Raw genomic sequence first — 27,611 nt, forward strand, 5'->3', positions numbered from 1 at the left:
GAGGCTACGAATTCTTCTTTTAATTCCGTAATCATCACCCAGCCCAACCCCTGATACTAAAAGTCAAGCCCTCAGCTTTCATCGTCGGAAACACGAACCAACCATGAAGAGATGGAGCTAATCACCGACAAAAAGTTTTCTTCTGCTCGGCTAACATCAGTTTGACCAGCAAAACGAAGTGATCTTCTTCGTTAATGCAACAATAGCTCAATATTCCATCTGGTTGGCCGATTCATTAGTTGGTATCAGGACTTTTCACATCCAAATCAAAGGTTGGTCAACATAAATCCCAGAAGCCCTACAACTGTCATATCAATCGTTTGATTTCTTTCACCTTACTGAGAGGTACCTTTGCTGTATCTCCGAAAAAAGTCTACTGAATCGATGAAGTTTTAGTGGCGAATTGACCAATGTTAAGATCTTTTAACCAGATCAGACCCCTTTTCAGTGTTCCTGCAAGCAATTCACAGTTAAAAATTTCAAATCAATTCGTGAAAGATTAAAGCTTGACAATTATGTGTAGACACTACAAATAAACGGAGATGGTAATGACAATTCCTTCAAAATTCCGTCATGATCATAGATTGTTCACTGTCAACTGCAAATTAGAAAAGAATCGTTAATTGTTATGAGATTAGTCAAGAGACAATGTCACTCGAACTATATATAAATGGTAACCAGGTCAGACTAAATATAATCTTGGGTTTCATTAGATTTTTTAAGATTACAGTGCTGCAAAACCCAAGGGCATCATTTCCATTTCACCAGTAATTAACGGCATGGCACACATTAGAATTACTCCTCCGAACTAAGCTTCTGAGTTAAAAGAAGCTGCTGGCACTGTTGTCCATCAACTACTACTCAGAAAACTATCACTGATATGCCCATTACGAAACACGCCATTGCCACCCAAGGGCTCAACCGTTCACCTGGCAAAAATGAAGATAAGGGTCAAATTATACTAAAGGAGCAAAGCACTGGGAACGCAAATTTAACAGAACCCTAGAACCTTGACAATGCTTCCTATATGAAAAATAGCCATGTCATTCCTCAACCACCGGTACCTAGCATTTGATAAGGTTGATGCATAATAGACTTCCAGATGTGATACTATTATAAAGTTATTACCAGCACCACAAGAAAAATGTAGCAAAGACAGGTATCTTTCATTTGAATCTGAACTTCAGTCACACCAAATTATGCAGCCAAAAAAAGAAAGAAAGTATTCTTTTTCGTTTTTAGCTGGATTTACTCTATAGCTGAAGCCAAAATCGTCCATGAAAAAAATAAAGCTAATTACAAATTTGTCTCAATTAAGTTTAGTTTCGCCACATGAATTCCTTCATCCATTAGATCTATCTCTGTTAACTCCATGATTAGGTCAGCCTTTTCTAAATTGCCTATGAATCATCAAAGTCTTTCATGCCCTCCTCTACTTGATCCTGGTCAAATTACTCTATATTGTTATGAACATAATCAGAGCCCTCCTCCAAGTATTATAGGATCAGCAACATTTAGATTTGTCATCTAATGTTTTAATAAGTTTAATGCTGTGGAACATCCTTCAGCAAGCTTGAGTCTGGACAGTTAGTATTAATTCACAAAATTTCAGAAGCAATCAACTGACAAAATGAAACCCTTCTGAGTGGTGCAGGCTTACAACAGACAACCTCCAAATAAAACTCCCTCAAGCGCATCTAGTTCCCTGTTTTAGCTTCTAATTTCAGCATTACAAGCTATTCCACTAGGTCTTTTAATGTTTTGTCAATAGAGGTAATAAGGAATATTACGACAGGATAATGTTGCCCTCCAAGCCTTCTTATAAATAGACTTAAATATGCTTCCAAACTTCCAAGCATAAGTTTCTTCATCACACCTCCATTTATTGGAATCGAAGAACATTGATCTATTAGTTTCTTTACCACAATCTCCACCCATTGGAATCTAAGAGTGATGTCAACATTGATCTAGTAGTCTTTTTTCTAGTAAAGCCTATGTGTCTTTTCTTCATTTGACAAATCACCTTTACATGCCGTTTCAAAGGGAAAAAAATCTTTTTTACATGGAATAAGATACTTAACATTATATGTATTTACAGGAAATAGTAAGTTAGTGTTGCCTATATGCATTATATCGCCAATGAATTCACACAGCTTTTCCCACTGTTAAAATATCAACTCAGGGGTATTTTGGTCATTTTATATATTATGTTTTTATCTTATATGAAGTCTGTTAGGTAGGCCATGTCTTCATATGCTTATGGTTCAACATTCATTCATTTTAGAGGTGTATTTTAGGAGATATGTAAGTTTATGTTTGAGGGGTATTTATGTTTTTTATGTAAAAATCACTTAAAACCCTGATTAAAAGAAAAAGGGTGTCCTTTTTTAGGCAAGCACTCCAAGGCAATAGCTGATGCTCCTCTCCACATGTCAGGTATGTTTTCCTTGTTTTAGTCTATTAATTTGTCTTCTTCATATTGTAGAGTTACTATGGCTGATGGGTCCACCTCTCCCATTCAAGGGGAGGGTAATGTTCACACTACCCCACAGATATCCTTAGACTCAGTTCTATTTGTTCCCAAGTTTCTCCTTAATCTCTTGTCTATGAGTCACATTACTAAATATTTAAACTGTTCCATAACTTTTTATCCTACTACCTATGTTTTCCAGGACTTGCAAATGAAGAAGACGATTGGTTTCGGACAAGAGAAGGGAGGACTCTATATGCTAGATGATGTATCTGTTTCTCGAGCTATTGCACTCTCTACCTACAGATTCATCCTACTTATGGCATCTACGCTTGGGACACACGTCACCAATTAAGCTGCATCAGTCTTTTCCTTCGTTGCTAGCAGATATATCATTTGATTGCGAGTCATGTCAGTTGGGAAAGTTAATTCATTCTGATGTATGGGGTGCACGTCAAATTCCTAGTCCATTTGGTTTTAAGTATTTTGTGACATTTACTGATGATTTTAGTCAAGTAACTTGGGGGTGTATCTCCAACGAGAGAAATCCGAAGTCTTTGATGTATTGCAACTGGTAGCAAAGGGATACACAGACCTTTTGAGACATTCTCTCTTGGAGCCCGACTTGCTTCGATACGTATCTTAATCTCTATAGCAGTTAATAAAGATTGGCCTCTTTTTCAGTTTGATATGAAAAATGTCTTCTTGTATGGAGATTTAAATGAAGAAGTTTATATGGAGCAACTTCCTGGGTATCTTGCTCAGGGGAAGACAAGGAAGTTATGCAAGCTATAGAAAGTCATTTATGGACTTGAACAGAATCTTAGGGTATGGTTTGAGAAATTTTAGTACTACTACACTAATGTAGTTTGGGTTTCACCGAAGCCATTGTGACCATTCTATGTTCATACTTAAGAGGAAGATTGGTGTAGTTGTTTTGGTGGTCTATGTAGATGATATTGTACTCTCTGGTGATGATCTTGAAGGTATTACCAAAGTTAAACAGTACTTGGTCGCATATTTACAAACGAAAGATTTAGGTCCCCTCAAGTACTTTCTTGGTATTGAAGTTGCCCGCAGCAAACAAGGTAGTGTCCTCTCCCGGAGGAAATATATAATAGATATGCTACCGGAGTATGGTTTGTTGGGTGTTAAACCGGTAGATACTCCCATAAACGTCAACCATAATCTTCATGACACACAAGGACAAAACACAATATTGACGCTTGGTAAGTAAATTGATTTATGCTATAGTTATTAGGTCAGATATTTCATTGTTGTGGGAATTGTGAACCAGTTCATGGAAAATTCGCAAAAACAACATTTAGAAGCTGCTCAACGGATTTTAAAGTATTTGAATGGTGCACCTGAAAAAGGTCTGTTGTATACTCAAAAAGGACAGATTGATGTACTTGGATATTCTGATGTTGATTATGTTGGGTGTAAGATGGATAGACAGTCTACATCATGTTAAGTTGTGGAGCCTAATCAACGCCCTACGCTGAGTTGGTACGCGGATCGACCTCGCGGTAAGGTTGTCGTGGGGGTTGGAAGGGGAGCGGGAAGCCCCCCACCCGGTCCACGATATGTTAACTGTTGTTTCATTAAGGGTAGTTTGGGAATTTTACTCTGGTAAAACTGTAGCCCGGGTTTTCTCTTTATATTTGGGGGGGGGGGGGGGGGGGGGGGGGTGCCGCTATTAGGGTTTAATGTTTATCATTCAAGGATCATCAGTTGCTGCCGAGAGAGGTTAGAGAAAAACAACACTTGTAAGTGTGTGTGACCTCTCTTGAAAACTATTTCATCTTCATAGTGGATTACTGCAACGGTGGAAAACAGGACATAGTCTCACCTTGAGGCGAACCTGTGTAAATCTTGTTGTTATTTTTGTTGCTTGTTTTTCCTTCTTTCGGGATTATTATTATTGTTCTCATTAGTTTGGAATTAGGGCGTTTAATTCCTAACACATCAGGCTACTGTTGTTTTGTTGGAGGTAATTTGGTAAGCTGGAAAAGTAAAAAACAAACAATTGATACTAGATCTAGTGCAAAGGCTGAATATCAAGCATTGGCTCACACAACTAGTGAGCTTATGTGGATTAAATTTGTTCTTCTTGAATTTGGTTTCCAATTACTAGGTCGTATGATTATGAAGTGTGATAATTAGACGACCAACTTTATTGCAAGCAACCCTGTATTCCACGAGAAAACTAAACATATAGAGGTGATTGCCATTTTATTAGAGATGTGATAATTCAAAGAAAGGTAGTAATTTCGTATTTGAAGTCTTCAGACCAGTTGGAGAATGTGTTTACCAAGCCATTGGGAAGACTGAACATGTATCCTTCTATGACAAACTAGGGTTATTTGATATCTACTCTCCAGGGGAGTGTTAAAATATCAACTCAGGGGTATTTTAGTTATTTCATATATTATGTTTTTATCTTATATGAATTTTGTTAGGTAGGCAATGTCTTCACATACCTATTGCTCAATTTTCATTCATTTTAGAGGTGTATTTTAGGAGATATGTAAGTTTATGTTTTGAGGGGTATTTTTGTCTTTTATGTAAAATCACTTAAAACCCTGATTAAAAGAAAAAGGAGCGTCCTTTTTTAGGCACACATTCCAAGGCAGCAGCTGCTGCTCCTCTCCGAGCTCTTCTTCTCTTATTTCTCTTCTTTTTCACCCACCATTTCAAATCTTCATGAAAGTGCTTTATTTTCACTTCCTTATTAGTATACAGCTGGAAGACAATCTTGGAAAGCCATTTCATGTGATATAGCATCAGAAGAAACAACTTTTCTTGAGGTTGTGCAGTTGTAATCACTTGGAAAAAAAATTCTGACTTAAAAGTCAAAGTAAAACTACTGTTCAATTGACTCATTGGTTGGGATGACATTTTAACCTCTTGGAGTCAGAATCACATCACAACATGAGAATATCTGTTAATTTGCATGATTCCACTTAAGCAGGGAGGTCATGCAAAGAGAGTGGTGCTCTTCCACAAGAAGGAGATTTGATCTTTACAGATTCTTATCTGATTCCAACCGATACAAGCCAGTTAACAAATGATCTTCTTTTTTCCTAGCTATTATCAACAATCTTGTCACTTAACTTTTTGTTGGAAAGACCTGCATTATGTGATTCCAACTGCACAACTGCAAAAAGATGATGACTGTCCTAATAGGAATGATTTCCATAATTGCAGAGCCCCTTTGACCCCCTTCATGAAACTAAAATGATAGAACTACAAACCACCAATGAGAAATTTTGGCATAACATCACTCTTTGAAATGTACTAGGTTTATTGAACTGTTCAAACAGCAATGTCAGCCAGTAGGAAACATCTTGCTTTCCATGAACACTACTTCCACTTATCACCAAGTCCTTCCATGAGCATCAGTACTGTGCCTCAAATTCACTTCTAGACAAGCCTTAGTACTTATAAACGGATCTCAACAATCACCAAACTGAGCTAAAAGGGAGAAATATACAGTTGGATACTATAGCATGCTGACTACATACATACAGGTGAACCGAGACAAGAAACTACAAGAGATCTCAATTCAGAGAGATACATGAAGAGACCACAAAGACAGCCCATAGCTTTCTTGTTGCCAGCTCAATCAAATATTTTTTTATGAGAACAATGACAAAAAGCATTTATTAAGAGGTCTCAGAAGAGCAGAGGTCATAATACAAAAAGGCCAAGGCTAAGCCCAAAGAAAAATAAAAGAAAACAGCAACAAAAGGAAAAGGGCCATAATGGTAATCAGCTGTCGATAGTGAGGTGATGTCAAGTAGCCCCTTCTCAAGCTAGAGAGTCCACAACACTATTAGCGGACCTAGGAGTATACTGCTAAGTAATGGTCAAGTGACTACATATGACTTATATCTCTTCATAGTACATGAAAAAAAATCTCCCCCGGTGAGTTTTCTTTCCCAAGGCCCACGAGATAACAACCAATGAGTTGCCATTCCACAATAAGAGGGGAAGGCAAAAAGAACAGGGAAGACAAGAAGGCAACGTCCAAAAGAGTCCCAAATGACCTCTCCTCCACCTGACAGCCTAGGATATCCCCTATAAAGTTCGAGTTTCAACCATCCCTCCTGAAGGGGGAACCAAGCAACCATCTTAGTCATATTATGTGGTGCACAGTTAATAATGTACTTCCAACTTCTCCTGATAACAGAGCTAAGGAGATGAGATGTTTGAACACGAGTACTTGCCCAGAAGACAATGAAGTACCTAGTCCTTTCAATGATTCCCCCCAGCAATCTTTGCTTCATTTTTAAAAATCCTATTATAGCGCTCTTTCCGTAAGTTTCAAATAATGGTAGTCAAGGATAATTGCCGAAGAACCTTACTAGTGTTGCCCCAATGGATCAAGAGAGGAACAATCATCGGAAGCAAGGGTGTAAAACCAAATTGGTGACCAAGCTAAGGTTTATAACTACCTAGGTCTACTAAGAGAAAGAGCAGTGAAGGAAGAGATAATTTATTGTTTCAGTATGATTTGCACGGAACTTGCAGTTCAGGTCTTCAATTTGGTTTCCCCTTTTATGAAGTTGGTCTAATTTTGTCTTTTATATCACAATAGAGGAAATGAATAACTTTGAGGGGAGCTTTGAGTTTTCATGTTAAGTCCATTATAGAGTCATTGCTAAAGTTGCAGCCACTAATATGAATGTATCGGGATGCAAAATGAGAATGCACCAGAAGGATCCCAGTTCCAAATTCTTACATCAGATCCTCTTTCTCGCACATACATAATTCCAAGGTGGAGAGGAGATTTTTGCTTTTGAGGCCTTGCAATCAGTTAAGGCCCTTCTTAAGTTGAGGTCCCAAGAACAAATATCATTAGTGAGAGTGTATGAGTTTTGAATAGTGATGCCTCGGTTCTTGCAATCCTGTATATATTTGGATAGGCTCTGGCCCAACTGGTCTCCCCCACCCATGTATCAAGCCAAAAAGAGGTGGAGTCACCACTTCAAACATGGATCATCAACCACCCTACAAAGTGGTGACAGAGCTTACAAATTCTTACTGCACCCACTCACATATCATCAAATGGTTTTTTAAATGGCAATTTTATTGAGGCCCGAAAGCAAAAAGACAACAAAAGCAAGGAAGGGAGTCCCCTAACAACAAGAATGAAGGTTATGTCCACACCTTTCCATTCAGCCACAAGTTTAAATTTCGGATATGGCTAGCAGAAAAATTAATATTATGCATTCCGTAGGGGTATCATCTTTTCTTCTTCTTTTTTTTTTTTTTTTTTTTTTGAGAACAAGCTAAAAAAGATGTTGTGTTTAGTAAAAATAACAAAAAAGAGTACAAAGGAGCCCTATTATAAAGAAATTACAAAGAGAAATAACAAAATGGATGGCTCACCAAATGCTTCTTTTCAAACCCCACTTTTACAATATGATGATGACAGCACTTATTTCTTTAAGAGAATTAAATAATTACTATCAAAGCCCTCGTCTCAATAAATGAGGTGATCCTGAAATAAACGGTTAGGTAGTCTAATTCTACCCTAAATGATCTTCATGTTCCTTACAATTCATTGCATCAGAACCCTAGAGTCATCCTTGGATATAATATGGGTTCCTTTCCTTCAACATATCTTGGCATCTCCTTTCTAAAGGTATACCATCAAAGGCTTTATGTTCCATATTGTGGAAAGATGAGAAAAAACTCTCGACTTGGAAGGTAAATCTTCTAAATCTTGTGGGAAGTGTCACTGTTATTAAATCCACTATTTCTAATCCTACCAATTATTGCCTTTTTCCTTCAGTGTTGTCCCAGTAAAGTGGCTACAAAAATTGAGGCATAGAAGCATCCCTTGAAGATGAGTGAGTGAAAATTTTGGTTTCATTTGACTAACTGGAAAGAGGTTTACTTATTTAAAAAACAAGTTGTCTTAGACATCAAAAGAATCAAATCTTATAAATGATGCCCTCCTTGCTAAATGGTTATTTAGATACGATACTCAAAGAATACAATGTGGAAAAGCATTATTAATCTCAAGTATCATTGTTCTTAGAATGATTGACTTCCTCAAAATTTCATCATACTGCAAGCCTCCAGGAATTGGGAAAGCTATTTGCGGGCTTATGCTTACATCATGCAGAGGCTGCAAATTCACATTAGAAGTGGGGTTTTTGGTTAAATAAGTAAATGTTAAGGCAAATTAACTCGAAATCAAAATGCTTTTGTTCAGAAGTAATACCAATCCAATGTACAAATTACTTGGAATCTTAGGAGAGTTGATCTGATCCAAGGAATTCTGGTAAGGACAATGGTTTGAATTCAAGGAAGAATGAAGTCAAAAGCTTCCTCCAGAGAATATAACCTAGAGTTCAGCAAACAACTAAAAACTACAACCTAAACTCAAATTTGATGGGTAAAACGTGAAGGTCAGATAAAAGGTTTCTACAGCTATTAAGGCAATTAACAAACAGAAGAAGAAGTAAAAAATTAAATTTACTGAACTAGAGCCAACCAAAATTTCATTCACTAAACAAAAGATGACTCCTTACATATGAAGCCTTTGACAGGCACATTCACTCAATAATAGAGGAAACTTTGGCTGTCCTATTCTAGGAAATAGACACTAACAAGAAAAAAAAAACTCCTAACTTGTAGAGCTACTACTAGTTAAGAAACTTCAACACTCTAAACAAAAGCTTGAAACCACAACTTTGAAATGGACTTTGTACTTCAAATTTTAACAAAATCAGCAAGCTTTTTTTAATCAAAATTTCCAGTATAACTAGTTACCACTACTTTAGACTCCGTTTAGGACTTTCCCACTTTAGAAAATCAAACTTAAAAAAGGAGAATCGACTCACTTTAAATTGAGCCTCCTTTCTTCTTCCTTCATATGCTCAATTGATCTTGGGGCAATCTAGTGTCTATAGGTATTCTTAAGCTAATTCTTCAATGTCACCTTCACAAAGAGTATTTTCAGGCTTGTAGGTTGATTAATATTCTTCATACTCAAAATTTTGGCATGTATGTTTTGATAAACTGTTTTGGACATGACATGCCTCGAGAAAATTTACGGTTTCTTTTCTGAGAATTACAGTTTCCTCATATTATTCCTCTGGAACAATGAATAGTTTGAGTGATTTGTTATGTTGTAACCTCAATGATACTAACCTTTTTTTCTTTTTTTTTGAGATGGGATAGTCAATCAGTTTTAGCCCTATAATATGTTTCAGGAATCAAGATAGTTTTACCTTTTAATTTTTTAAACCAAATGCATTAATGAACATAAGATTCATCCTCACCTATTCTAGCAGCCTTCCAGAAGAAACCCCGAAATCTGCACACAAAGAGAGCTTTTGTCAGCAGCGTGTATAGAGAATGAATGGAGTAGATAAAAAGCCATTTAAAGGCCAAGGTAGAGCTGTTTAAATTGATTGAAGACACCCCTATTTAGCTAGAGAATTTGCATTCATCTTTGCTTCCATAGTATCTTGAGACCAGAACACCTCCATAGAGAAGCAAAGCAATCCAATCTTTTCAGAGAACAGAGTTGATCAAAAACCTCAAAAGCAAGCCACATATATCTTTCTCCCATTAAGTGACATAAAATTTCATTTGATAATCAGTGGATACAGGGTCAGCTAAGAAAAAAAGCATTCTTTCAAGCATCACAGGAGCTTCATTCAGTGGAGTCCCAAACGAACTAGGGGCATTTGGACATCCAATTTCAACCAGGACAGTTTAAAGTGAAAAATATTAAGAAGAAGAAAAAGAAAGAAGGAAGAGTTATTTATGCTCCCATGAATTTAGAAATCACAGATCAGATCAAATGCAATATAGTGATACTTCAGCACCAAAAGTGCTATTTGAATGTGTGAGAGTTATTTGGCTCCTGGACACAGCATTGCAATCAAAAGTATACAAATGACAGTTGAAATTTTTCACAAGTTTACCCTCATAACTCTTTGCAAGTTTTACATTTTACAAGAAATTCATAGAAATTTACAGAGATGAAGAAAGAAAATATTACAAGAATAATGTGGATGTGCCACCAATTTGTTTTCTTTAATGCATTTTTTGGTTCTCATGAATAATGAGGATGTAGCCTGTTATTGAAATTTCATTTATAATTGATAGCATTATAGAGGTAGAGGAGTCCAAGTCTGTCCATGAGTAGGTCCTTATTGAACAGCACCCAATCACCATGTTTAAGTTACAATCTCTACATTGAATTGATCACTTAGTTTTCATTCTTTGAAAGACTTTAAAATAACACAAAAAACTAAGAATGTGAATGTTTATTGTTTAATTTACTATCTGTATGTTAAAACTAGTGATTTAGTCCTCGAACCTTACATAAATGAAAAACTCAAAGTACTTAAACCAAAACCAATTTGACTAATTTACGAATTAGGTTATTGATTAAACGCTTACAAATACGTATATACAAGCATAAGATTGTGAAGAATTGCAAATTGTAAAACAGATAAAATAAAGACAGGGAGATCAGAGATTGAGATAAGCTCAAATGATGATAGTACATTAACAGGATGAGCCAGCTGCCCAGAATGATCAAAACCACGAAAAATTAAAAGATCTAAAGGACGAAGCATGCAAAAATAAAAGATCCCGCATACCCGGTTTTCTCCTGAAGAAATGCAGGGAAGTGCAACTTAATATAAGTACAAGTGCAGATTACGAGCAAGACAACCGTCAGAAACGAATGGAAATTGAAGAGCGCCGACTGCCGATTTGAAGAAAACACATAATAAAAAGGGTAAGTAAATTTCAGCTTCGCGATGAGATCTAAACAAAACACTTGTTACTTAGTCCTTACCATGATCGGAAACTCGAAGACGAAATGACCTGATTTCTATTATGCTTTTGTCTTATGGTGGAAGCATCTTCTTTCTGTTAACATAGGCTCTTTTATGAAGTTCTGTACTCGGAGAACACACCGGAGAACTTCGACGGTATTGAGGTAATGAACCCTGCCAATATGAAATTGAAGAGCTATGGATTGCTTAATCAATCTTGAAGCCTCGATTACTTGTTTGTCGATTTTTTAAATGGAATGGAAAGAGCCAAGGGGTAACAGTTAGTTTGTCCCTGGTTTACTAATTACCCATTATGTATAAGAGTAATTCTAATCAATTTTTATTTGAGTAAATATTTGATTAACATAAAACAAGATTAAAATGCTTTTTTTAATATTTTTAAATTATTTAAATTATTCCATTTATTTACTCAATTTACAAGTTCTACCATTCAACAAATAGATAATTGAATGGTATAAGAAGACTTTGAGAGCAATAATTAAGGAAGAAAATTAAAAATGAGATTTGAGTAATGAATAGTAATAGTCTAGATTTTGTTAGATCTCCAAAACGGACTCCATGGCCCAATGGATAAGGCGCTGGTCTACGGAACCAGAGATTCTGGGTTCGATCCCCAGTGGAGTCGGGATAAAATAATGCGTGTTTTTTTAAATCTCATTTTTACCGCTAGCGGAATGGGTCACCTCTCTCAGTTCTCATAGAAGGGAACTTCTCGGAAGTTCCTTGCAACCAACGGTAAATATTTTAATGATTTGCAGAGTCGCTGCAACAACTCTCGCAAACTTCCAATAAAGCAGATTTCCACTTTGATGGCGATTGAAGACCCTCACGGAAACAAAATTTCCCTGCGAGTCCGTGATTCCGTCTCGGACTGTCAGGCGAAGACTTTGAAAGGAGGTCTGCGCTTCTTGTCTCATTCGTTCGCCTTTCCTTCTTCGTTGAGAATGTTCTTATTTTATTAGTTTTTAAGTTTGCGGAAACGGAAGGACAAGTTTACTTGACTCCATCTGAAAGGAAAGTGGAAAGATTCTGCTTCTCCATCTCTTTTCATATTTTGAACGAGGTATGCAGGCACAAGACGTATAGAGCCAGTTCGGAGAGTGATGCTGGTGTAAAATGATGTTTAATTACTTTCTGAAGCTGCAGATTGAGGGGGAAGAAGAAGAAGAAGACGAATGGTGGGTACGTGACGTGAGACGGAACCGACCGCAATTGTCGTCGACACCTCCAATACGCTGGAAATTTTCAGTAGCGTGATGTTATGGGTGTCGGCCTAATCCAGTGACTTTGGATACCAATTGCATGAATCAGGCTTCTAATCCTCTCTCTAATAAAAAAAAAAAAATCACCGTTTCTTCATAAGAAAAATGATTGAATCGGTCTGAATTAACTGGTCCTGATCAAGTTCAAACCAGATCAACCAGATAGGTATTGGTGAGTTAGGCCAAAAACAGATTTTCAATATGTGAGAACCGAAAAAGGGGTCTGATTTCGATTCAATTGGATTGAATGACCAGTTTGGTATGAGAAGTAACTAGCTTGTTGGGGATACCAATAATCTGGCTCAGTGGCCAACAACTCTTTAGGGATTGAGCAATTTGGTTAGAATGGCAATGTAGATCAATTGTATATTACTTGGGTGAACTAAATAACGCAAATGTTTTCTTTTGAATTTTAAATTTTATATTCAATTATTAGATATTCAATATAAAGGATGTTGGTGATTAATTAGATGATATTTATCATTTGGGGTAGAAAAAAAATCAATTTTTAATTAGTGAGCAAGATATTTCCCATCTTTGCTAATTTATTATTTATAAAAGATTATTAGTAATAGGAAAGGGTGGGCACCCGATCAACCTAATCGGAAAAACTGGGGATGAGGTTATATTTTCACCTCGTGGGGGAAAGATGGGGATAGAAAATAAACCCCGTCGGGTTTCAAGTCAAGGATGAGTTTCCCTTAACCCAATACGCAAGTGTTTATTCTTGTAATGCCCCTCTTTTATTTTAAAATGATACAAGGTTTAATAAATAAAAAAATATTTCTTAATTTTAATTGGGGTATTTAAGGAACAAATATTTTATTTTAAAACACTCTTTATATGGACTTTTATATTTTTTATTTAAAAATAAAGATTAAATACTTTTCCTCCATAAAAAAAAAGTTAATTGAGGGTATTTAAGGAAGAAAATATGAAGCTTAGAAATCGAAGCACTTATTTATGGACCAGGTCAGGATGGGTCGGGGTTGGGGGAACGGGAGCAGGGTCGGGGACAAGGTGAAATATTAGGGGTACAAGGTGAGGGGCAGGGACGAGGTGGAATATTAGGGGAACCAGACGGGGATGGGGTTGGTTTCCAAATCATGTTCGGGTATTAGGAAATCCGACCTGTGCCCACCCTTATGTGTTATATCAAAATTAGATGGAACAACATTTCAAGCAAGAACGATCTTAACTGGTTCGATTAACCAGATTTGTTTGCTTATCAATTATTCGTTTATCATTTGAAGTGTTTCTAGATAGAGAAAGGGTCGAATTTAATTGAACACGATTTATTTGATTCGTATAATCCAAATTCAGCAAGAACGATCTTACTCAAATCAGTTCCAGTGGGTCAATTCTTGCCAGAGCCAAAATTGCCCTTCCTTTGCAGATATATGATATTTCCTGTCTGCATTTATCTGTCCATTGACTCCCATTGTTACATTTTCCGCTCGCTCACTTGCCTTAAAAAAACCGGCGACCTGAACAGACATCAGGGCGACCGATTCCCTCCTTTTCTCTCCCATCCAGGACTCTTGCCTCCAAGGTGTGTAAAGACAACCTAAAATTACCCCAGTTATTCAGAATCTCTTTACCGATTAATCTCTCGTTTTGGCCATGGAATATTTTCCCTCAGTGTTGAATCTGATGCCCGAGAGAAACCCCGGTTAGTTTTCTCTGTTGACTGTTCACTCTGAACGAGGGAGGAAAATCGACGCCGCCAGCATGTCCAGAATCCATATTTGTACAATGAACCGTATAAATGCTGTAGAGTGTAGATGGTAGGAAACCCAGAAGTGTAATTGTTTAACTGAAGAGATTAGCTATTAATTAAGGGGATGTCTCCAAGTCTTAACCATGGTTAAACGAAAACGACTGAAGGCGTTTTGACCAGCTGCATCTCCACCTCAGTGCGTGGGGCTGCCTTATTTCGGTGGGTGGACTTGGTGCTGCCGTACCGCCTTCTCTCTGTTTCTTCTCTTTCAGGTTGGAGACACAGCTATGGCTTGAATAATCCGCTTCTCAGATCCAATCCCCTCTGCTGGATGCATTTTTGAGGATGTATCTTGGCGGTAAAGCTGGTTCTGATCGATCTTGAGTACCGATTTTGTATCTTACTGGCTTCTTTTTTTTATGGTTTTCTCTGGAGTTTTTTCATTTCTCATTTGATTCGTGCCTCTTTTTTGCCCCATCTTTTCTCTGATTGGCTGTTTTTTATACCCTGCTTCTGTTTTTCTGGGAGCTTTGATTTGTGAACTGGAAAATTCTTTCCTTCCTTGTTCTTCGGGGAATGTTGCTTGCCTAAGATGATGGGTATTTGATTTGTGCTGGGTTCTGTTTGCCTCAACTTCTTATTTACTTCTCTGCTTTACTCTTTACACTTCGACTTGTCTAATATCCGTTTGGTAGTTTATTCATTAGTGGTATTTCTTATTCTGAGATTTACTTAGATTTGTCACCGAAGTGGTCATGAGTGTTTTATTTGATAATTTATCGTGTCTGGAGCTCTCATTGTTTGGATTTTGTTCCCAGAATCATTTGGATGGATCGAAGTAGAAGTGGGCAGAAGTGATCTCGGTTCTAAAAAGGATTATGTAGTTCTGAATTTGTGCCACTGACTTGGTTGCCACTTTTCCGCGTGATGGTCTGCTTTGCTTGGACGAATTGCCGGATGATTTGGGAAATTCTGAGTCACTGGCGCGAGTCCTTTAGACCCACATAAACTGCAGGAATAAAATGGGAGGCCTTTGCTCGAAGCGATCTACTGTGGATAATTCTCCTGGAGGAAGTGTTCAGCGGTCTAATGGACATATGGGGAATGATTCCATGGCTTACAAATCTGTTGGATTTTCTTCAAATAAGCAAACTAAGATGGGAAGCGATATGAATAAGCAAATAGTGGAACCTTTTGCAGTGTTGGATACGAATGCTCCTGGTGATGGCACCAATAATAATCAGGATGCCACGGTGTCTGACCAGCCGAAGTTATCTCGGGCTTTCTCACAGAAGTCTAGGTCAACAAAGTCAAAGCCTTCTGCGGCTGCAAAGATGAGCACAATCAAGGTAAGCTTCTTTGGGCTTCATTATCGTATTCTCTCTTAACTAAATAAAGACGGAAACGCAACATTGACTATGAATCGCATGTCCTAAAAAACAAATGCTTTTGTTATTATGCGATTTTATTCATTTCATTATTTCATGCATTTAGAATTCTCAGAGAATTTATGGCCAGGCTGCTGAAAGCTGAGGTGGGTCTGCCTTTTTCTCGACTATCTTTATTGGACTTTTTATATCTCTAGCATTAGTTTGTCATGTTTCCACAGAAGATGTTACTTGTCCCATCTTCTGCTTCATTAAGAATTTATTCAGAGTTCTTTTGCCTTTAATTTGTCTACTTTCCAGTGTTTGAAGACTTGGTGTTCTGCTAGTTTTGTAGAGGCTAGATGAACCAGCTTTATTACTGAAACTAGCAGAAAATGGTCATTGAGAAACATTATACTTATGTATATATGTATGCAGAGGAAAATGAGTCTGGTTCAATGGTTAGGCCTGGACTGTTTTGAGGTTCCCCGACATAAATATGAAATAAATCAATGGGGGTGGTTCAGTGAGTAAAGAGATGAATCCCCAAGTGATTAAATTGCAATTTTAAATCAAACATGGTTCTTGACATTGTCGTCAGACCTGGAAGGCTGGACTAATGCCACCCTCAGGTTGGTTGCACCTAACTTTTTACTCTTTAGAACATTATTTTATTTACAAGATTATCACAGTATTTCCAGAGACAATTGCAGTGTCCCCTTCACATTGAAGGGGACTCGAAGGTGGTCATTGGCTGGTGCGAGTGTACTTCCCCTCCGCCGTGGCGCCATTGGGACATCTTTCGGGGATTTTATAAATTACCTCACTACTCTTTTGTATTTGGTCTGACATTCCGAGATCTTCAAATTCGGCAACAGATGTGCTAGCCAAGCAGAGAGCAACCCTGCAATCTCTTGTTGTTAGGGATTTGCTCCCTCTTCCTTTATAAATTCTATCTTATTAATATAAATACATCTTTATCAAAAAAAAAAAAAGATTATTGCAGTATTTCATTAAACAGTTCCTGCAATTTTATTCTTACATTTCAAATTTGAAAAAGTAAAAAATCTTAAATGGCACAAAAACTACTGATACATGAGGAAAAAAGTGTGTAATAGGAGTGCATTGAAGCCACTGGATAACATTGTAGTGGCTAAATTAGAGAACAAGTTCACCTGACCTATATCGAATTGAGTCCATATTCCTTATTTACTATATTTATGTAGTATGTACACATATACATATACATCTATGATTTAGTTACCACATACCCTGGATTATTTCAAAAAATACTTGTTTATCATGGATGTTTAGTTCTTTGAACCGGATATAACTGTGTTCAGAGTTAGCATAATGCATGTAACAGAGTTTTGTGCTTACAAAAGTCAAATGAACATGCTAATCTCAAGCTATTCCACTGACCTCCCATTATAAATGAAGTTTCCTGAGCTGCCAGGCCACCTGATCTTTAAGGGTAGTTGCATCCATTCAGCAAGGGTAAATATGTGTTGCACCCATTCATTAAGGATAAATATGTGTGGCATCCATTCGGTAAGGATAAATATGTGAAAGTTTAGAGCAACCTTTTGATCTGGTGTGAAGTGATTGTTGGATTTGACATTAGAACTGCGTTTCTGGTGTGGTTGCTTGCTATTGAGTTTATGGAATTTCTTTTAAATGCTATAGTGAAAGATCAAGAGATCAGTAAGTTCTAAATTGTTTACATAAATTTGTGGGCCTTTGTTTTGCATCTATAAGAGCAATTTCATAACTTTGTGAAGCCTGCAATGCAGTTAAAAATATGAACCTTAAATCTGACGTCTGGACAGGTGATTTACTTCGTCGGTTAAACTTCAATAGTCTCTTATTATCTTTTCCTCACATTCATAACAAAGTTAACCAAACTTGCTGATGGGAAATAAACCCAGCACATTAATACTATTATGGATAGAATTAGGTGTGTGTTCACCTGTATCCAAAACTTTCCCCAGTATGCCTGCATTCTTCTAGTGGAATGATTTCTAGGAAGGCCTACCAGGGGAAGTTGTCCACTAGTGAGGTTATCTTGCACAGGTTTGGCATGTTTTTGGGATTAAGAAAGGATGCTTCGGGTTAAAGTATTTCCTTTTCTTTGGTCTGGGTGATGTAGTGTTCAGAGGTCAAACATGGCTGCTTGCACCAAGATTGTGTGCTGGTAAATGAAATGGGAAAAACCTTAGATTAAGGGTTGAATTAATCAATTTAACATTAAATATAGGTGAGAGATCTAGAAGCGCTTCCACTGGCTTTTGTCACTGATGTTAGGGTGTCTTGAAATCTAGTCATTGTTCACAGTGGTAGACCAGTATAGTGCTGTACTTCTGTGGCTCATCCAACCTAAAACTGGATGAAAAGTCGATGTCAGAACCAAGTTTTTTTTTTGGAAAAGGTGCAGAAGGATTCATGGCTTCCCAAGAACTGATGAGGCATGTAGCCATAGGACCTCTATGTTGTGCTTTCTCAGATGTTAACTTTTTACTGTCTAACAGTAAGGGCTTATCGAATTTCTCGGATGATCAGGTGTGAAAAATTAAACTAATCTTGTGGTACTTGTACAGAGTTGCATTTGAAAATGATCTTGAAAATTACTCGAAGAGTTAGTTATTTTTAAATTAAAAAAATCGAGTAATTATTTTTAAATTAAAAAAGTTGCATAGTAAAAGTTAAACTTGTAGGAGATGGAGCCCCTCCACCGATTAAAACTATGCTGATAGCATGATTTACATCTAGTCATGAAAAGCATATTTACAATCTGGAATTTGTTTTTTCACTGGCTTGCAATAATTTCTTACTCATGTGTTACTCCTCTTTTATTTATCTTTTAAACTAAATTTAGGCTTCTATGTAACTGCAAGAACATTTATGTGTGGTGGATTTAGTTGTGTACCTAATTGTTTCTGTACCACCCATAACTGATATGTAAGATCAAAAGACTTACGATTGAGGGTTAGATTTCCATCTAGTTGTTAATTGTTATTTCTGTCATTTCTTGCCTTCATGATTCTGCTAGGATGGAGGAGGAAATACTGCAGCAGCTAATAAAATTTTCAACCCTGCTAGGTTTTCCAGCTGTCTGCCATGCAGACCACATGAGTGCCCTTAAAAGAGTAGGTAACTCTATGGAGACCAGTCTTATGTCAGATTGATTCTTGGTTTAGACCATTGTAGAAATTAAGACAATCAAATTTAGTAGTATGGTGTATTTTAGTTCAGACCATTCATATTTGGGACATTCATATATCAATGTTGTTGTATTAGGAGATTTTGTCTTACTAAATAGTTTTTAATTCAATTGATTCCAAAGGTGATCTGGACTTTTTAGAATTTTGGTAGTCCGGCATATACCTGGTGTGATCTCATGGAGTGTGGCCAATTTATCTGTTCTAGCCTGCTTGACAGCTTTGTTTTGCAAAACAGGTTGCTGAAGTTAGCTCACTTCTTGGCCGAGCGGGTACTGTTGGATTTGGGAAGGCCGTGGAAGTGTTGGACACTCTGGGAAGCAGCATGACCAACTTAAACCTAAACAGTGGATTTGTCACTGGCATGACCACAAAATGCAACAAAATTTTAATTTTGGCCTTTGAGATTGCAAATACTATTGTTAAGGGTGCGAATCTCATGCAATCCCTCTCGAAAGAAAACATTAAGCATCTTAAAGAAGCTGTGCTTCCTTCTGAAGGCGTGCAACTTCTAGTTTCCAAAGATATGGATGAACTATTAAGAATTGCTGCTTCAGACAAGAGGTGCATTTCTTTTATGTCTGCACTTTTTATCGAATTTTCCCCCCTGTAAGCTCACATATAATTTATATCATTGTTCTTTGGTTTTTTCAGGGATGAGTTGAAAATTTTCTCTGGGGAAGTAGTTCGTTTTGGAAATCGTTGTAAAGATCCTCAATGGCACAACTTGGAGCGCTACTTTGAAAAGTAACTACCTGATTTTTTTATTTATTTTTAATACTTTTTCTTTTTTGTTTCCTATTTTGAATTGCCTAATCTTACAAGCTCTATTTCCTGACTTTTAATTCTTTTTTTCCAGATTTGCTTTAGAATCAACCCCACAAAGGCACCTAAAAGAGGAAGCTGAAGCAGTGATGCAACAATTAATGACTCTAGTTCAATATACTGCTGTGGGTATTCTGCATTTGAATAAACTTTGGACTCTTCTCTTCAAATTAAGTATTTTAATATTAGTTATGCTTGTGTTATTCAAGACGAGGAAGGAATTTTATTTATAAAAAAAAAAAGAATCAAGAAGCAACATAGCAGAAAGCATGTAGTGGCAACAATAGAAAAGTAGTTAGATTTAGATCTTGTGAGGGTTTGACATGGTACATTTAGAATTGTAGTGTTGAGGAAGTTATTGCTATTTTTATTATTCTTCATAAATAATATTTGTGAGTAAGTAATGAAAAAGTGGTGAAGTTTGAGAAATGCAACTTGATGATATTGTTTTTCTTTTTTGAAATGATAACTTGATGATATTGTTGCAAGTGATTTTTTGAGATGGAGGAAAAAAGCGAGATTATCCTCTCCCAACATAGTTGGACAAATTTTGATAGTGATGACAATGATTGTTACTTTTTTTTTTCTTGCTTTGAAATATAATGTTGATCCTTGTAATCTTGCTCTTTGAGCCTTTTAATATAACTCGGCACTATTTAAAAAAAAAAAAATATATATATATATATATATATAATGTTGATAATCTTTTTTACACATGTTTAGCTTTAAGTTATTTGGGCCACAGCCAAATCACTGGTGATGTCTGCTGTAGCTTGTGAAATTGCAAGCTTATTGCTTATGGCTGTATGCCTTAATTAATGGGATCATTGAATTTTATCATGTTTGAGAAATCTTACTGACAGAAGACCATCGATGGGATGATGCTGAATTGTGGATTTGATTTACAAGTGGATGTAAAGAAAGCTTTGGAAATTTCATGGATTTATTTGGCAGCATTTTTGTGCTTTTAGAATCTTGAATCTTATCATACACCAGAAATCTTAGTTCTCAAAAAAAAAAAAAAAAACTTGGAGAATCTTAGTATAATGCCTGACAGAGCAGTATTTATGGGATAATACGAAATTGTAGATTTGATTTTCAAGTGGATGTATAGAAATTTAGGAAAATGTGATGGCTTTCTCTCATGTTCCTGTCTATTTCTTTAGCACTATTATTTTTTATGATGTAGCTGAAACTTTGTTAAATAGAGAAAGAAATATGTACATGTCTTCTTTCTCAAAAAACTAAAATAAAAAAATGTACAGGTCTTGGTCGGTTTGGGTGAGATTTTTGTTGTATTGATTCAAGAATTGACTTATCAACTAGAATTACTTCATTTGTTGGTAAAATGACTGGATAGAATGTTCTTTATTTGTATGACCATTTCTAGTGATTTAATTGGCTATGGGTCCTAAATCTTTCCTGCTGTTGGCTGCAATTAGGAGTTTGACTAGTACAGATATCTCTCCACAATGATTTCTTTTGAGATGCCAATATGTGAAAAAATATTTAAAAGTGAAAAGATACAGCATGATTGGAAATTTTGTGAGCAGTAGGATTAATTACATTTATTATTTGGCCAGCTTTGATGGCTGTTTCATGTTCTTTTGGTTTTGAAAATGTGCTTGTGTTCTTGTATCCACCCCCAGATTTAAGTTTTACATGGGTCCTTTTAGTCAGCTGCTAAAAAACCCTGCAAGTTCCATTTGGCATATTGGCCTGCAGTTTATTTTGTTGGTTCTGTGCGAAGTCATTTCTTGTCATTTTTTGCTAGACTTTGGGGTATTGGTAAATGCCCTTGATAAGGGATATGAACATATGAATGCGGACCAATGCCTCATTTGCTTTTGCAGGAGCTGTACCATGAGTTGCATGCTTTGGACCGTTTCGAGCAAGATTATAAAAGGAAGCTTCAGGAAGAAGAGAATACAAATACTTCTCAGAGAGGTGAGCTTCTCTACATTTGAATGCTTTTTATGCTTATAATTACTATACGTTTTGCTTGAAATAAGTAATAGGAAAAAGAATTCTCACACTGTTTTTTCTCTAAAAAAACATACACATGGTCATTGATTCTACAACTGTGGGGTCTGCCCTTTTTCATTCGTAGGAGACAGCCTTGCAATTTTGAGGACAGATTTAAAAAGCCAAAGGAAACATGTGAGAAGCCTGAAGAAAAAATCACTGTGGTCTAAAATCTTAGAAGAGGTAACAGACTGGTGCTACTGTAAATTTCTGCTTTCCTTTTAGCTGTCAATTTTCAGCTCTGCTTCTGAATTTTACTCTCCTAAGCCCTAGTTACTGACTGCTCATTAACTTTGTCCAATATTCAATATTCAGTCGTGCCTTGAAACAAGAAGAGAGCAAGACGCCAAATACTTTAAGCAAGTTGTCTGGACTTTGTGGAGCTTGACTGGAAGAGAGGGAGAGAGAAACGATAAGAGGGGTCAACAAGATAAAACTTGAGGAAAAAAGAGAAGAAAGAAGAGAAGAGAGAAAGAGAGGGAGAAAAGAGTGCGTGAGGCTGCAATTGTCAGGCTTAAAATTCAAGCCCCTCTTCTTTATAATAAAATTGCTAAATTGAAATAGAGTAAGATTACAATATCACCCCTCATAACCTAAATTCACATAACTTGATAATTACAACTCAGAATTAAACTAAACCTGAACTTTAAGCTCCTAATATGATAAATAACATACAACTACATCTAGACATATGTACCAAAGAGGGAAACGACCAAAATACCTTTACATATATTTTAATAAGAGGAAAGAGAGAGGCATGTCTAGAAAAGAGAATTAGTTGAGAGAGAATAGGGCTTGTATATCTAGAGATAGGAGCTTGTGGAGGAGAAGAAATAAGGTTTGTCCAAGCATTCTCACACGTTTAATAAATGTTCATTAAGTAGGAGATTAGATAGAGTTTTAAGATGAAATTTAATTTTTATCTTTTCCTAGAACAACTTAAACACCTACTCCTAACTTTACTTGTAAAGGGAAACTCAAACACAGGAACTTACAGTACTCCAAACTGATTAGGACTATGTTAACTGTTTTCTAATTGTTTGGCATTATTGAAAAAAGTAAGAAGAAAGAAGGTCGAAGAGAGAATGAGAGGGAGAGAAAGTGGGGAAGAGAAAAATTGAGAAAGAGACTAAGATAGGGGTCACGTCCCCCAACCTCTATTTATAACTTAGGGTATCATTTCCCCTACTTTAAGTGAAAACCCCAATTCTCTATATCTCCAATGCTACGTGTCCTCTTTACATGAAATTTGGTCCATAGACATAGTTTGACATGTAGAACAAGATTACACCAAGAAATATAAATAACGACAAGGTAAAATGACCAAAATGCCCCTGTTGTTGTTTTTCAACTACTTTTAACTCTGTTGGAAAACCCATATCAAAGAGTCTAATATGAGTTTCATGCAGCACATATCTCACAAGTTGAAGGGAGTCTTAGGTGAATCTCATGTTAAAGAAGTTTTACATGTAGAATTTGTTCAAAGAGGAAGTAAACGAACTAAGGAAGGAAGAGGACATCTAAATGTTTCCCTTTTAGTTATAAGTTTGATTATGTCTCTTAATGTTTTATTTATCAAGTTATCTTTGGGTGTATTTGGGTGACTAGGAAAGTAGAGTTAATGTGTAATTAGGAAACTTCTTTTTATTAATATACGATTGTCTAGAGGAGGAATATGTAACATACGTTCTCTCTCCTCTCATTGTGTCCAAACGTGCTGTCGCCTCTCTCCTCCTACTCTCTCTCTCTCGTTCTCTTCTTTCTCTAACATACCCACCTTATGAAAATTAATATGGTATTGGAGCGGACTTGGTTCTGACAAGGAGAAAGAGAAGAAGATGGAAAAAAAGAAGGGGAAGAAGAAGAAAGATAAGTCTTTCTCTTTCCCTTGAGTCTTTATTGTCCCAACACCCATTCTTTTCAGTTGCGAGTTTGGTGGGTCTAGCTTTCGTTTTAAGTTTAAGCTTTCTTTTTCTTCATAGCTAATTGTTAAATCCAGCATCCTTCAGGTGACCTCAGAAATCAAAGGATTCTGCCTTTTCCAAAACCTGAGTTCTGCTACATCTTTGTCATGCATACTAAGCAGTTATGGCCTCTCAAAAGTGTTTTTTTGCTGCAATGAAAAGTGTTCCTCTAACTTAGGCAACAAATCCTAGCTCTAAAAGGATTTCAATGCCAGTCTGCTTGTTTGAGTCAACTTTCTGGGTTCAGAAACTTTCTCTGGTTTCCTCCTCGTGCATGATTTCCATGGTCTACAGTTGCCGTTTTATGTCCAGAGATTGGTCTTCCCGTTGTTTTATTTTAAATTCCTTGATTCTGCTATGAGCTGAGACATTGATGTGTTTTGGTGTGTGTTTGCTGTTCTGAATTCACTTGATGGAAGTTTTGAATTCTAGCCGAGTCCTAGTTGCTCTTGTTGGTGCAGCAGCAGACATGGAAATTTCTTTTCTCACTGGACTAGGATAGAATGAGGTATTTACGTGTTTCTTTGTTACAAACTCTAGCTTGAGGGGAGTGTTCAAGAAACCATATCAAGGAGTCTAAGACAAGTCTCATGCAGAGCATTCACACAACCTGAAGGGAGTCTAAGGTGAATCTCACATGTGGAATTTGTTCGAAGAGGGAAAGTCAAGTAAGGAAGGAAGAGGACATCTACATGTTTCCCTTTTAGTTGTTGGTTTGATTTATGTCCCTTAATGTTTTATTTAGCATGCTATCTTTGGGTGTAATTGGGTGAATGGGAAAGTAGAGTTAGTTTGTTATTAGGAAACGTATCTTTATTAATATAAGATAGTCTAGAGGAGGTATACACAAAACACGTTCTTTTCCCCTCTTCTCATTGTGTCCAAATGTGTCTCGCCTCTCTCTCTCTCTCTCTCTCTCTCTCTCATTCTTCTCTATTTTTAACATACCCACCTCATGAAAATTAATAAACTCTTAACCTTTTGACTATTTTAGCCCTCTACTAAAGCCTAATGACCCTTCACCCCTTACACTCTGTTTACATTTACATCCTCATAATTAACTACTTTTTACAACTGATTTCTAACAGTACTTCACTCAGTGTAGTACAGGTCATGGAAAAGCTTGTCGACATTGTCCATTTCTTACATCTAGAGATTCATGATGCCTTTGGCAGTGCAGGTATGTGTATGAAATTTTAACTACCTTTTATTTGCCTTTTTGTTTCAAAGATACTTTTTATATGCCTTACAATGCATATTTGCATATTTGTGTATATATTTGTACTTGTCAGAGTATTTTGACATGAAAATGTTGAATCTCCAGAAAGAAGGCTGAACATGTGTATTCACTGGTTATTGCAGATGCCAGTGATAAACCAATGAAGCACAATCAGCAAAGACTGGGGCCTGCTGGTCTTGCATTGCATTATGCAAATATCATCACTCAAATTGATACTCTTGTAAGTTCAAGATTTTGCTCCATGTATTGTGTTGCTGGATTAGATTGGTTGTCTCTGATATTTTTTGAGTAATTCTGGTATTGTCTTTCAAGGAGGTGATTAAAATGTTGCTCGCTGTTTTAGTATTATCCATGTTTATACCAGTATTGGCTGTATGTGCATTTTGAAATCTTTTGACAGCTAACATGGCTTGTAGATCTATGTCTACATCTATGAGGCCTACAGTGTTGGCTGTTCTTTTTTGTAACTCAGTTAACTTAACCGCATAATTTTGTGATCTCTTTACTTTACTGGGTGAATTTTTTTTATCAAATTAATCTATTCATCTGTGAGGCCTATAGCCTTGGCAGTTTCCTCTTTTCTGTGCCTCGGTGACCTTGACTGCTTATTTAAGATCTCTTGACTCCAATGGGTATCACACTAATAAAACCTTGACATCATTTAAACTTGAGAATTGCCTGTCCATGTAAATAATTTCTTGCTCTAGAGTTTGGTTTCAGCTTTATTTTCAATATTTTGGTTTTTACAGATTTCTTTTCTTTGGGTGTTTTTCTTTTATTTTTCTTTGTCTAATTGCATTGTGTGTTTTCTTGATGTTTGATGGAGCATTTGTTCAGGTCTCTCGATCAAGTTCTGTGCCTCCAAATACAAGGGACACGTTATACCAAGGGCTTCCGCCAAGTATAAAGTCAGCATTACGATCAAAGTTACAATCATTTAAAGTCAAAGAAGAGGTATTTTCATGACACCAGTCCAAAGAAATAGTAAAAAATCTTTCTCTTTCATTCATGAGTTTTAACTGTTGGGTTGAGCCAGGTTCCATCCCAAAATGACTAGCCACTTAGGAAGCCTATTACTCAACCTTTTTTCTCGTTCACTTCTTTTAAGATTTCTTAATGTAGGAATTTTACCCAAATCACACTCTCCCTCATGTCTATGGCTTACATGTAACGGGTCTGTGACGTGTCCACGACACAAACAATCTTACTCTCACCTTATGGAGCCTAGAATACACATATAACCTGGGCATCACATATTGGTCCTTGGCCTATGCACTCAACCTGTTCTAATACCACTATTGGGTTGAGTCCAATTCCATCCTCAAAAGACTAACCATTTAGCAAGCCTATTGCTCAATTTTATAGCTCATTTTCTTCTCTTAAGATTTCTCAATGTGGGTTTTGTCCCTACTTCACAAGCTAACATGTCTGTTGTTTCCAATTTTCATGTACTTGTAGATGACTGTCCCACAGATCAAGGTTGAGATGGAAAGAACTTTGCAATGGCTTGTTCCAATTGCCACTAACACAACCAAGTAATATCCATTTCTACAAGCTTCATTGTTTTAATGTGAAAGTTATTTGATAACTTCGACTGATGGACATGATATGAACTTTTTGTCCAAACTAGGGCGCATCATGGGTTTGGTTGGGTTGGAGAGTGGGCAAACACAGGGTAAGCATACTATCCAATACCTAAACCTTCTCACTTTCACCATTTGGTAAAATTTGATGACCAGCAGTTTTGCTGCTCATCACAATCTTAGGAGATAAAAGTTTTGATGAAATTTAGAGTTGTCTATTTTTCACTAAAACACATCATTTCAGGTCTGAGGTCAACCGGAAACCAGCTGGGCAAAGTGACTTATTGAAGATAGAGACACTGCATCATGCTGAGAAGGAGAAGACGGAAGCCTACATTCTCGAACTGGTGGTTTGGCTTCACCATCTTGTAAGCCAATCTAGAGCCCTGGGCAATGGGGGTATCAAATCTCCAATTAAATCCCCACTTCGCTCTCCCAATCAGAAAACTCTTCTGGGGTCGTTGCCCGGTAGCACGTCTCCTGTTCTAACATTGGAAGACCAGGAGATGTTACGAGATGTGAACTTCCGAAAGTTGACCCCCGGAATAAGTAAAAGCCAAGAATTTGACACAGTAAAGACCCGATTGTGTAAGCATAATAGGCTTAGTAAGAGCAGCAGCCACTCTCCCACCAGCGGAAACAATGGAAACAAGAAAGAGTTGTTTGGTACCAGAAGACTGTCATCTGTACCTGTTATAAATTTTGACATTGACAGGATGAAGGCCTTAGATGTCATAGACAGGGTGGACACCCTAAGATGTTTGTGAAGTGCCATTGAGGGTTTTCTCTGTGAGATAAATATGAGCAGTCTGAAATCCACGGAGTGGGATGTAGTGAAGATACCCAAGGCTGGATCTATGAGATATGACCAATGGTGAGAGCCATGAGGTTTTGTAAAAAGGTTGAAAAAGGGGGTATTTTTGTAAGTAAAGTGATAGAGGTGGAGGGGTGATTCTGTATTATATGACGGGATGTCTTTGTTTGCGAGGATGGAAGATGATTGGGTTGAGGAGGATGCCATTGTTTCTACTCTCTACCTCGTGTATGTGCAAGATATGTAGTGATTCACTGAATAATTCAAGTCAATGTTCTTTTGAGTT

The 27,611-nt window shown here is 36.9% G+C and overlaps 2 protein-coding genes and 1 non-coding gene across 4 annotated transcripts; 2 read left to right on the top strand and 1 right to left on the bottom strand.

Annotated features, from left to right (window-relative positions):
- Window positions 1-555: 555 nt before the first annotated feature.
- On the bottom strand, window positions 556-11,507 carry LOC137957066 (uncharacterized). The gene is made up of 4 exons (XM_068804767.1): window positions 11,307-11,507; window positions 11,107-11,213; window positions 9,772-9,806; window positions 556-929 (listed from the first exon to the last, which is right to left on the bottom strand). Exons 1-4 carry the CDS (start codon window positions 11,307-11,309, stop codon window positions 862-864), a joined length of 213 nt encoding a protein of 70 aa, XP_068660868.1. The 5' UTR covers window positions 11,310-11,507; the 3' UTR covers window positions 556-861.
- Window positions 11,508-11,859: 352 nt separating this feature from the next.
- Window positions 11,860-11,932, top strand: TRNAR-ACG (transfer RNA arginine (anticodon ACG)). Its single transcript has one exon. It is a non-coding gene; the product is annotated as a tRNA-Arg (tRNA).
- Window positions 11,933-14,505: 2,573 nt separating this feature from the next.
- On the top strand, window positions 14,506-27,611 carry LOC137955883 (protein PSK SIMULATOR 1-like). 2 transcript variants are annotated; one of them, XM_068803084.1, is made up of 13 exons: window positions 14,506-14,656; window positions 15,108-15,638; window positions 19,113-19,438; window positions 19,529-19,621; window positions 19,734-19,824; window positions 21,553-21,646; window positions 21,810-21,907; window positions 24,799-24,868; window positions 25,051-25,148; window positions 25,766-25,882; window positions 26,387-26,463; window positions 26,559-26,603; window positions 26,756-27,611. In XM_068803084.1, exons 2-13 carry the CDS (start codon window positions 15,312-15,314, stop codon window positions 27,276-27,278), a joined length of 1,959 nt encoding a protein of 652 aa, XP_068659185.1. In that variant the 5' UTR covers window positions 14,506-14,656; window positions 15,108-15,311; the 3' UTR covers window positions 27,279-27,611. The 2 variants fall into 2 exon arrangements, with proteins under 2 accessions (XP_068659185.1, XP_068659184.1); XM_068803083.1 differs by having other exon boundaries at window positions 14,506-14,647.

Source organism: Aristolochia californica, unplaced genomic scaffold (assembly GCF_029961685.1).
Source record: "Aristolochia californica isolate CCGP_79_NKW_82.1479 unplaced genomic scaffold, dmAriCali1.0.hap1 SCAF_2, whole genome shotgun sequence".
NCBI classification, from domain to species: domain Eukaryota; kingdom Viridiplantae; phylum Streptophyta; class Magnoliopsida; order Piperales; family Aristolochiaceae; genus Aristolochia; species Aristolochia californica.

Coding starts and splice junctions, on each gene's coding strand:
- LOC137957066 (XM_068804767.1), bottom strand. Junction 9,807..11,106: donor TTTCTTCAGGAGAAAACCGG/GTATGCGGGATC, acceptor CTTTGTGTGCAG/ATTTCGGGGTTTCTTCTGGA. Junction 930..9,771: donor CTGGAAGGCTGCTAGAATAG/GTGAGGATGAAT, acceptor CATTTTTGCCAG/GTGAACGGTTGAGCCCTTGG.
- LOC137955883 (XM_068803084.1), top strand. CDS start 15,312: ATGGGAGGCCTTTGCTCGAAGCGATCTACTGTGGATAATTCTCCTGGA. Junction 24,869..25,050: donor TGATGCCTTTGGCAGTGCAG/GTATGTGTATGA, acceptor TGGTTATTGCAG/ATGCCAGTGATAAACCAATG. Junction 26,464..26,558: donor ATTGCCACTAACACAACCAA/GTAATATCCATT, acceptor TGTCCAAACTAG/GGCGCATCATGGGTTTGGTT.